This window comes from Solanum pennellii, chromosome 7, assembly GCF_001406875.1.
Source record: "Solanum pennellii chromosome 7, SPENNV200".
Lineage (NCBI taxonomy): Eukaryota > Viridiplantae > Streptophyta > Magnoliopsida > Solanales > Solanaceae > Solanum > Solanum pennellii.
Window position 1 is genome coordinate 60,354,324 of NC_028643.1, and position 12,245 is coordinate 60,366,568.

The following is a 12,245-nucleotide window of genomic DNA, read 5'->3' on the forward strand; positions in this document are numbered from 1 at the left end:
ACAATGAGTTAAATACAAAGGAAATATTAACTCAAAACTAAGTTGAAACTAACTATGTCTGAAAATATCCTCTAAATTGGACTAGAAATATTGGGACAATCCCCAACTAAATCTAGCAAAAACTAAAATTAAAAGACTATAAACTGAAAAGAAACTCATGACTATCGTCCTCGAGAATGAGGATTCACCAATGAATATGCCAAACTGAATATCGCAAATCGATATAAGCGTGATTTAGATGCTGAGAACCTGAACTTACATCACGAGAAGGTGTAGCGCATATATGTGTCAGTACTTGAAAGGTTTTGAGCATATATGATAGAATAAAACTAAATTAAAACTTAACTGAACAAGCACAAAAGCAAGTATAATAATCTGAATTGGATATACTAAATTTCTGAGCTAACAGAATGCAATGGCTAGTTTATAACATTCTGAAACTGAATACTGAGTATACTGATAAATTTTCAATGCAAGAGAGTCTGACATAATTATGAGATCTAATAATAACTTATAATAAAACCACATGATCTATATGTGGAGTCCGATGTATACGCCTCATCGAGAGGACCTAATATATCGTGCCAAAGGTATAAAGGCATGCTAGCTTGATCACTAAATTGAATGGCCACAGATGGGACTTATAACCTACTTGGCTAGTAGATCTAGGACTAATTGGGTACGCTGAACCCTAGTCCAACTCGTTATTATGCTACTCCCATTGATTTATGTAGTTAAGTGATTATGTCTGTATTTTCTGTAAAAACTAGATAGCTTAAAATAGAACATTCAAACTGAGTATGCAACATTTAGCCTGATATGATGCATTAAAAACTGAGGCATGTATAACTGAATAACTATAATATCAGACCTAGCATGTGTAATTCAAGAACTAAAGAAATACAAATCTAGGGTTTTAAAATTCATGCGATAAACTGAATAATAACTTTACAATCTGATTTGGAACTAATAAATTCATGATGTTCTATCAAAGTTCTAGAAACCCTAGGTTTAATCATGATAAGAGAATCAAGAATTGACTGAAAACTAGGGACCCAATGGGTGAACGAAACCCACTAGTGAAATACCACATACCTGGGGATTAAAATTACGGTTGAAATACTTAGATTTCAGAGTTGAAACTGCTGGAACCTTGTTGCGCTCTTGAACTATGCTTCTTGACCTTTTTCTCCTTTCTTGCTTCTAATTTTCTGAGTTTTATTTAATGATTTGACTTAGGGTAAGTTTTAGTTATGTTTCTAAGCTTAAACGTACTAAAATTTTATTATTTAGGGTCAAAACGACGTATCTTAGGGTTTAAATGAAGTGGGTAAAGACCAAAAGACCCCTGGGTTAATTGGTGTCGGACCAAACGACGACCTGGACAGACGGTTCGTCGTTCTATCAACGGTCCGTCATGTGGGTCCATAGCTAATTTGTCATGTGGGTCATCTGATTTTTGCAAGGTCGGTGGCTATGGAAAGCTAATTCAATTATCTGCGTGTAGTGATTCAGTTCTGATACATAATCAATCCTATTAGTTTTGTTCATTATATATCATGGGTCACCTAATTAATTTTGTGCTAAGATTTATGATCAATTGAAGTTGACCCAACTGTGTTTACACCTTAAATATTTGTTAATTTCAACCTACGAACCATAGGTCTATTTACGGACCGTGCTGGTCAATCGTGGTTCTTGTTAGAGAGTGAGTGAATAGGGTGTCGATCGAAGGATACATACTACGGACCTTAGTCTGACCTACGGACCGTCAGTTCGTCTTTCGTTCGACACTTAGTCAAATTTTCCGTTTTTAGATTTTGGATGGTTTATGACCCCATCGACAGATGTGTAGGACAGACCGTGGGTCAGGCTACGGTCCTTCGATGTCCACCGTCTGTTGCAGCAACATATTTTTCTGAAAAATGTTTTTGGTCTATTATGGATACTGGGTGTTACATTATCTCCCCCTTGGGAACATTCGTCCTCGAATGAAGACTAAACTAGCTCGAATATAGGGAGAGAGTTGCAAACCCTACTACTAAACACTGAGAGCTTAGTTTCACACTAAATTGATTTCCGAGAACATAAAAATACACTTAAAATGCAAGTACAAACTGAGGGAACATGATTCTAAGACTGAATTTACGCATGAATGACTGGAAAATTGAAGAGGAACTATTACCTCAAGGTGGAGTGGAATAGGAAGGAAAGAGGTGAAGATACTTCGCTTTCATTTCTGCTTCTGCTTCCCAAGTATCTCCTTCTACGTACTGAATCCTTTGCAAAACCTTGACTGAAGCGACTTCTTTATTTCTAAACCTTCTAACCTGACGATCAAGAATCTTATCTTGTACATCCTCATAAGAAAGACTATCTTTCACTGTCACACTCTGTAACGGCACTACAGAGGCTGGATCACCTACACACTTCGTCAAGAGTGAGATGTGGAAGACCATATACATTGCTGCTAATTCTGCTGGTAAGTCTAACTCATATGCCACATTGCCAAACCTTTGAAATATCTTGAAAAGTCCTACATATCTAGGACTGAGCTTCCCTTTCTTGCTAAATCTCATCACCCCTTTCTTAGGTGAGACATTCAGAAAAACCCAATCATTCACTTGGAAATCTAATTCCCTTCTTCTCACATATGAATAAGATTTCTGACGACTTTGGGCTGTATTAAGTCTATCTCTAATGAGTTGCACTTGCTCCATAGCATAAAGGACTGAATCTGGCCTTATCAAAGCTGCTTTACCTACTTCAAACCAACCAAAAGGAGATCTACATCTACGCCCATATAAATCTTCATAAGGGGCCATCTGAATGCTGGAATGGTAGCTATTATTGTAAGGGAACTCAATCAGAGGAAGGCGATCATCCTAACTACCCTTGAAATCGATCACAAAAACTCTCAACATATCCTCTGTGATTGTGGACTACATTCTTAAGTTCATGCAAAATTGGGTTACTAGCTTGCTTTTCCTTAACCTCCACTACCAATGAAGATTCTGCCCCATTTTCAACTATTACACCATTGTCTGATATGCTCATAAGGAGAACTCCTAAGCGAGCAAGCCTGTGAACATCCTTAACTAGCTACTTCCTTTCTTCCTCAACATGGGCTACACTACCCATAGATAATCTGCTAAGAGCATTGCTACTACATTCGCCTTACCAGGATGATAATGCACACTCATATCATAATTGCCGTGTCCCATTTTTTCGCAAAAACGGATTTTGTTCACGACCTAACAACTCTTTTGGGATTTTGAGTTTGGAGTCGCCACCTAACGAATTAATGCGCGTTAGGGCACCTATCTAACCTAACTAAGTCTAGTTAAGGTTAACGAGCCAGAGATCAGGGTAAGGGTTCAAATTATCTCGAGGGGAAGGTGTTAGGCATCCTTCGAGGTCCATAAATGTGGGTCCCGGCCGTATCTCATGCAATCTAGGTGGGGGTTACAAATAGCAAATAAGGTCTCTTCATTTATTAATTTATTTAAGTTTGCTAAGTGATAACAAATATAAAACAATAAAGACTATTTTATTATTTTTATTATTTTAAACATGCAAGGCTAGGTGATACCAATAAATAAACAATCAAGTTTATTTTTATTTATTTTAACATACGAGACAATGTGTTAAACAAACCCAACAAAGAGCTCATATTATAATTTTAATTAATATTTAAATATGCGAGTCTAAGTGATAAAATATTAAACAATTGAGAAATAAATTTATTATTATTTTTATTAGTTATATAAGCATGCAAAACAAGTGGTAACAATAAATAAACATTAAATAAAAATTTAAAGATGCGCGAGAGGACAGAAAAGAGGCAAATAAATAAGCATACAATTTTATTATTTCTATTTTAATCTACCCAAAATAAATTGCCAAATGATTAAGACTATTTCAATTATTTATTAATTGAGCATACGATCTATGTGATAAACAAATATTGCAAATATTAAGCAATTAATAAAGAGATAAACAAGAAGACATTATATGCACAAAAGATATAGAAAATAGCTCGATTTAATTTATTATGCTACACCAAACAAGAATAATATGTGCGAAAGTAATGTATTGAAAAATTGAGTAAGTTTTGAATAGAAATTTTTATTTAAAAAAATGTTTTCTTTATAGGGGTGATGCCACGATATTGTTAATCGCGCTCCACCACAGAAACAATTTTGATTTGAGGTCGGTCTTAGAAATATAACAATAGTTTATATTTTTTAAAATGATTAAAGAGATTCAGTTTGCATATAGGCACATAAATAGTTACATATAAATACACATAATCCCTTTTGAAAATCATGGATAGGTGGTACTTCCGGGAACGCATCGGTTTAATTTAAAAATGGGAACTAGACCTCGTAATTCCTTTGACTTTCCCACTAACAATAGGTTAGGAAATAGATCTTATAATTTATTTTTAAAAACAAATGTCATAATCAATCCAAAGCTATAAAGAAAGGATTGAACAATGACTTTTTAAAAAAAAACAAGTTGCAAAACATTGTAAAAAAGAAAAAGAAAAACTAGTAGAACATTAATGTAGTAAATTTATTAAATGCAAAGATTTTAATATGAAAAATATTCAAAAGCCAAGTAATTTGTTAAATGCAACAAATGATTTTATTTTATTTTATTTTTATGGTTAGATCTAAAATTACATTACCAAAAAAATTCAAATAAATTACGAACCTATAGGCATTCTTTCTAATACAAATAAGTTTGCAAATAAAAAAAATGATTAACATACAACCTCCCCTCACCTAAAGCGGTCCCCAAATATTTCATATGCGAGAGCTTTGGAGTTATACAAATATTACAAAAATTCAAATAAATAAAAAATATATATATATTCAAATTTATGAATTAAATGAATTACTCTCTCTTCATAGCTAATCTTCAACTTGAACTTCAAGTTTGAAATCTGCCAAAGCAATCAAATGGCTACACAAGTAATCACATTTATTTAGACAAGATTAGACACATATGCAATTGTTTAACAACAATTTATATATATAGGGGAATAGAACAATAAACTTTTGTAAATGTATGAATGCGAAAGGAATATTAACCGGTTGAGCAGAAAGGGATGGTAGCAATGATAAAGAGTTGATCCAACTTCTATTTCATCAAAGCAAAGTAGCCAAGTAGTAGCAAAGAAGAATTCCGGAATCTTAATTTGTTTATTAGTAGTAATAGTGTCAGTGGTAAGAGGATGATAGCTCTTGTGTTGAGAGAGAGTGAATGAGTTGATGAAATAATGAACGGAACGGATCTTATTTATATAGCAAAGAGGGGGAGAGCACATAAGGAAAATAAATATTTTTAAGGAATCAATTATGATACCATTTCCTTATTTTGAAAGAAGTCAAATCAGCCAAATTAATTAAATATTTTTTACCAATTATAAGCAAGTAATAAAATATGAAGAGTAATATATATTTCTTTAAATAAAGAGGAGCAAAAATCAGAAAAAATATTTAAAACGCTCATTACAAAAAATAAATAAGAAATCATAAAGTTATGAAGACAATATACGTTTACCTTAAATAAAGAAGCACCAAACTAATATTAAATTATTATTATGCTAGAAAATATAAATAAATAATAATAAATTAGGAAGAGTAATATATTCCTTGATTAAGGAAAGGCCAAATAAAATTTATTATTTTACCATATAAAACAAGTAAGAAAATAATTCAGAAATAGGGACAAAATGTTATTATTATATTTAATAAAGAATAGCTAAAATACACTTTTGATATATTATTATTATTTTACTAAATATATGAGCAACTAAATATGACAAGAAAATAGTTTAATGTTCAAACATTTACCTAATAATAAATTACCATGAATGCATCTGCACAAACAATATAAGAAAAGGGGGTCAATTAATATTATTCTTATTTCAAGAGAGTCAAATGAGTTTATTATTTATATTATTTTTCTTTACCAAGAATGTAAAAGACATTAGAAAATTAGTAAAAATAAAGTAAAAGAGATCAGTAACCATAGCAGCACAATATATGACAAGTAAAGAACATAAGAAATGGTAAATTGACATAATCAAACAAGGATATATATGATTAAATAAAAGAAGGGCAAATACGAGCAAATATTATGATCATAATTTCATGGGTATGTTCCACTAAATTAGTCAAATATATTCTATTTCAAATAATCATTCCAAGTTATCATGAATAAGAGAGTACCAAACTTCATCAACGGATATAAATTGACTAAGAGATAACTAAAAAAATTTCCAAACTAATCATAATAAGGCACTTCCAAATTATATAAGGGAAAACATATCAATGAGAGACACAATGCAATACCGATAAATTCTACAGAATTTGAAGATCAGACATGCTCAAAATCAGCCGACCTGAACATATAGAATTATCTGTTTGAAATGTAGGATAGAACGAAAATTAATACCATCTTTTAACAACACATCACACGTGAATGGATTAAAGCGAAAGATAAAGAATGCAACTATTTCACCAAATGAGCAAGAGAAGAGTGGCTAATAGGGCAGAATTTTGATCAAAAGCAATACCATAACAATATTAGATAAAAGCAATTTAAGTTAAACGAACTAAAAAAATTCTATCTATGAATTATAACACGATATTTCGAGAACAAACAGCCATATTCATGAGGAATTGAGTTCTGGATAAAGGGGATCGTACCTAGGGCGGATTTGAGAGATCCGCCTTACCTTTGATTTGCTTCCCAATTTCTTATCTGAGCATCGACTCTAGCGAGGTCTTGTTGGTCACTTTTTGCTGTCGCTCATTGCTGGTTCACGCCAGTTGCTGGAGAAAAAGGCTGTTTTCACCAGAAAAAAAGGTGAGAATTGGAGCTCGTCGGCTGCTTGATGTTTCCGTGCAGCTGCTGTTGTTTTAGAGGAATTTCTGGTGTTGCCGGCTGTCACTGCTGCTGAACTGCAAGCCGCCAGTCCTGCAAAAAAGGAGAGGAAAAAGAGGACGAAGGAGAAGAGGAGAGAAAGAGGTGGGGGGAAAGAGAAGAGGGTTGCGGAGAGAGGGGTTCAGGCGGGGAGAGAGAAGGCAATAGAAGAGACGATGAAGAAGAGAAGAAGAGGAGGACGGCGGAGAGGGGAAACTATTGGTCGGAGAATGGAGAGAAGAGAGGGGAGCGTCGCCGGAAAAAGAAAAAGGAAGAGAGAAAGGTAAGGCGGCACTGATAGAGAGAGGGGAGGGAGAGGAGAAGACTTGAGGGAGAAAGAGGGGAAGAAGGAGGGAGAAAGAGGAGGAGCGACGGGTGTTGGGAGGCGGATGCCGGAAAAGAATGGGGAGAAAGAGAGATGGGGTTGGCGGCTACCAAGGAGGGGGAGGGAGAAGAATGATTTAGAATTTTAGGTTTTGGGTCTTTTGGTGTTAAAGAGAGATAGGAAAAGTTGATCTCAACCATTAGATTAGATAGAGATGAAAAGTTAGGATTCGATGAGAATTTAATGGATGGGTGACATTAAAAGGTAATATTTTAAAATTAGATTGTATGGCCAAAATTGAAATAAATATTGGCTAAAATTAAAAGGAAAAGTTGGCTATGATTGAAATAAAATTGCAATTGAATATGCTGAATTTGAAAGAAATTTAACTAAAATAGGCTAGAATTTAAGTTTTGAGGAAAATTGAGGAAATTTCATCCAATTAAAATACTAAAAATTTTATAACTATTTTTACATAATTAAAGATTACTTGAATTTTAAAACATTCTAGAATCATCAATGATTTTAAAATATTTTAACAATAACTTTATAAAGTAAACATACTAAAATATATAATTTCATGCAAAATCGACTAAAATTTTAAATAAATTTTATAATGCGTATCCAATCGAAACGCATTCCTAAAAATGGTTAAAGGTCGGTCAAAATTGGGCGTCAACAGCTGCTCCTTGGTTGATTGAGTATGAAGAATGAATTGTCAGGCAACCAACGTTGACTTAGAAGACGATTTTTTTCGACAGACGAGAGATGTCAGTTGGATCAATTGAAACGATATAGAGTTGAAAAAGGGTACGACCGAGACTTTGCTATCAAGTCGCCTACATATCTCTGGTTATACAGAATCAGGTCGTGTGTAGTTCTAGATTCAAGAGAAAATGGAACTCTTAAAAATTGAAAGAGAGCTAAGGTATTCGGAGGGCACCATATCCTCTTGAATGGATAAGATTAGAGTAGCGAGAAGAGAGAGATTGAGAGGCTAAAAGAGTATGACAAAGAAGCGAGAAGAGCATGATAGAGTTAGATTATCAGCTTTTGAGCGAGGTTTGGAGTATGAGTGGTAAAGAATTGAATAGGGTCTTTGTTGTGATAGATGATAGCATGATAATTGTAATCAAAGGGCGATCGATCATATCTGCAAATTCTAGTATGACTAGATAAAATGTTATCTTATAAATTGATAAAGTATGAACAATATTAATAAAATATGAGTTCTAAATAAATGACAAGAGGTGCTACGAAGCGTATATGTTTTAAGACGTAGTGCAAGCCTTGGTAGTTTTTGGCTTAACTTGTTGAAGAATTGCAACCCATCTCCGAAGGTTAAAGTCAACCTCCAATAGATCTTATAGTATAGAGATATAATAATATAAGGAAAATGTCTGGTTGTAAGGTGGATGTACATAAGCATCCTGTTGCAAGGCAGAATAGTCTAAATGTCGTTTTTAGGCAGACGAGCCTAAGTGTCATTGTAAGGTGGACGACCTAAATGTCTTATAAAGCGGACGAACAAAAATGTCCTGTGAGGCGGAAAAGCCTAAATATCCTTTTAAGGAGGACGGACTAAATGTCCTTTTAGGGCGGACGATCCTAAATGTCCTTTTAAGGTTGACGGGCCTAAATGTCTTATAAGATGGAAAAGCCTACATGTCTCATTGTAAGGCGGACGAGCCTAAATGACGCATTGTAAGGCGGACGAGCCTAAATGTCGCATTGCAAGGCGTACGATCCTAGATGAAGAGATAGTAGGTCACAGTGGCGAGTTGAATCCGAAGATATCTTCATGGTAGCTGAGTAGCCGAAACAATAATGCGAGTAGCCAAGAATTTGTCGGAGCCTTAGTTTGTAAGAAAGGAACAACCGTTCAGAAGGCAATTTTGTCTGTAATCTACACAACTATAACTTGTAATAGAGTGGCTAGAGCGGAATAAGCGGTAAATGTAAACATGATGCAATTTCCCATATTGACCATGAATGTTTTCCTTAAGACCATGCAAAATGATGCCTTAGGCTATGATGTCAAGGGCCATGATACGCAAAATGTATCCTCAGGTCATGAAAATGTTGTCTGCATGCCATGAAAATGACGCCTTTAGACTATGACACCTTTGGATCATGATAGATAGAAATTAAATCCTTAAGCCATGATATGATGTCTGCATGCCATGAGGATGATGCCTTTAGACTATGATACCTTAGGAACATGGTAAGCATAAAATAAGTCCTCAGGCCATGACATGAAGTCCGCAGGCCATGAAAGATGATGCCTCTGGAGGATGACGGCTTGGGAATATAAATAGAGAGTAAAGAGAACGTATCTAATTTTTTTTGGCATCTGTTGATACTTGTGACTTGATTTGACTAGGGCACATGCAAACTTTGAGCACGATGCAAGCTTGGGCTGATGCAAACTCCGGGCGCAATGCAGTCTCGGGAACAATGCAGCGATGCATTTCTTCGGGCACAATGCAATGATGCATTTCTTCGGGCACATGCATTATCGGGCACAATGCAATTATGCATTTCTTCGGGCACATACATTATCGGGTACATGCACTGATGCATTTCTTCAGGCACATGCAATATCGGGCACATGCAATGATGTGTTTCTTCGGGCACATGCATTATCGCACAATGTAATGATGCATTTATTCGGGCACATGCATTATTGGTCACATGCAATGATGCATTTCTTCGGGCACATGCAATATCGGTAACATGCAATGATGCGTTTCTTTGGGTACATGCAATATTGAGCACATGCAATGATGCATTTCTGTGGTCTCGAGCATCGTATAATGATGCAGTTCTTCGAGCATAATGCGATATCGGGCATAGATGCAAATGATTCAATATCGGGCAGAATATAATTTGCCAACACAACAGTTGCTTGAGGGCGAACGATAGCTTGGGCATTCCTCTTATTGGAAAATGTGCCTTCGAGTTGCAATTTGTTGTACTCAGAGAGATATTGGATATGATTTTGCGTAGGTGCCTATACTCTCTACATTGAAAGAAAATGCATGAGTTTAAGAAATGGGAGGAAGGTTGATCTGCTTCGTCTGACGTGTTCTCCTTTGACTCTCCATCAATACCTCTGGGAGCGTCTGTTTTTTCATAAAAATGGAGAGGAACTTTGAAAGATTTTGAAATCATCATTTACTAAGAACTGATGTCGAATCCTTGACCATGGCATAGGTTGAGACTTTACAACACCTAAATAAAAAGTAGAGCTATCAGTCTGATCTTCGTAGTAAGCTGACTGCTTGTTGAGAAGAAATACTTTTTGCAAAATTTTTGAGTTTACTCAAAAATTCAGTCCCAGTATGAAGATGTGCAAGGAGAAATCTTGATGGAATTTTTGAGACCCTCTCAAAAATTCTGCCCCAGTTATCAATAGAAGGGAAAGTGAAAGTTTTATTTATAATAAGACCGAACCCCATAGGAGCGCCTACGCATCCCCTCTTAAACGAGAATCAGGTCTTACGTAGTTCCAAATTACAAAGAGCATGAATCAATCTCTAGATGTAAAAAATTTTCACAGAATCTAAATTAATAGGTTTTGGCCAGACTTCCCCATCCATTTCTGCAAGTATGAAGACCATGCCTGTCAATACTCGAGAGATTATGTACGGACCTTGCCAGTTTGGTGAGAATTTACCCTTTGCTTTGTCTTGATTTGGGAAAATCCGCTTCAAAACTAGTTGCCCAGGTGAGAAATGTCTGGGTTTAACCTTCTTGTTGAAACCTCTGGCCATTTTATTCTGATAGAGTTGACCATTATAAATGGCTTTAATTCTTCATCCATCTATTAGTCCAAATTCACTGCCTGACCATGTATCCAGTCAGCGTCACTCAGCTTTGCTTTTTGAATGATCCTTAGGGAAGGTATCTCTACTTCGGTGGGTATCACATCTTCAGTGCCGTATACTAAGAAGTAAGGCGTAGTCCCGGTGGAAGTTCTGATTGTGGTATGATACCCCAGCAATGCGAAAGGTAGCTTTTCCTGCCAGTGTTTGTAGTTATCAATCATCTTGCGCAATATCCTTTTGATGTTTTCGTTCGCTGCCTCAACAGCCCCGTTCATCTGTGGGCCGTATGCTGTAGAGTTTTGATTACTGATCTTGAACTTCTCACACATTGATCTCATTAGGTCACTGTTTAGGTTGGTGTCGTTGTCGTTGATGATTGACTCAGGAATTTCGAACCTACAAATAAAGCTATTTTTGACGAGGTCATCCACAACTTTCTTTGTCACTGATTTATGGGTAGTGGCCTCAATCCACTTGGTGAAATAATCAATTGCGACAACAATGAATTTGTGGCCGGTAGATGTTGTTGGCTCGATTGGACCAATGACATCCATGCCCCATGCTGCGAACGGCCAAGGTGAATAGTGACATGGTGTTCGTTGGGGGGTACTCGAATCATATCTTCGTGAGTCTGACATTGACGACATTTCTGGACGTAGCGAATGCAGTCTATCTCCATAGTTAGACAATAATATCCTGATCTCAAAATCTTCTTTGCCAATGTAAAATCGTTCATGTGAGGGCCACATGTGCCTGCATGTATCTCTTCGACCAGCTTGCGAGCCTCTCCTGCTTCGACGCATCTTAGCAGCCCCAAATCGGGTGTTCTCCTATAGAGAATTTCTCTACTTAAAAAGAATTAGGTTGCTAACCTTCGAATTGTACGCTTTTTTACATTTGTTGCATCTTCTGTGTATTTACCGCTCTTCAAATATCCTTTAATGTCATCGTACCAGGGCCTTCCATCAGGCTCTTCCTCAACATGGAAATAATAAGTTGGTTGTTTATGTATGTAAATGTGAATAGGATCGATGTAATTGTGATCAGGGTGTCGAATCATGGAAGACAGAGTGGCTAAGGTGTCTGTGAATTCATTTGGACCCTTGGTACATGTCTGAATTCTGTTTTGACAAACCTTTTACATAGGATAT

General features: G+C 35.8%; 1 protein-coding gene across 1 annotated transcript; it reads right to left on the reverse strand.

Moving 5' to 3' along the window:
- Positions 1 to 11,093: 11,093 nt before the first annotated feature.
- LOC107025122 (uncharacterized protein K02A2.6-like) lies at positions 11,094 to 11,897 on the reverse strand. Its single transcript, XM_015225972.1, has one exon. The coding sequence runs from the start codon at positions 11,895 to 11,897 to the stop codon at positions 11,094 to 11,096; it is 804 nt and encodes a 267-aa protein (XP_015081458.1).
- Between the last annotated feature and the right edge of the window lie 348 nt (positions 11,898 to 12,245).

Bases quoted from the DNA above. Each gene is read 5' to 3' on its own strand.
- LOC107025122 (XM_015225972.1), bottom strand. From the start codon at position 11,897: ATGCGTCGAAGCAGGAGAGGCTCGCAAGCTGGTCGAAGAGATACATGC.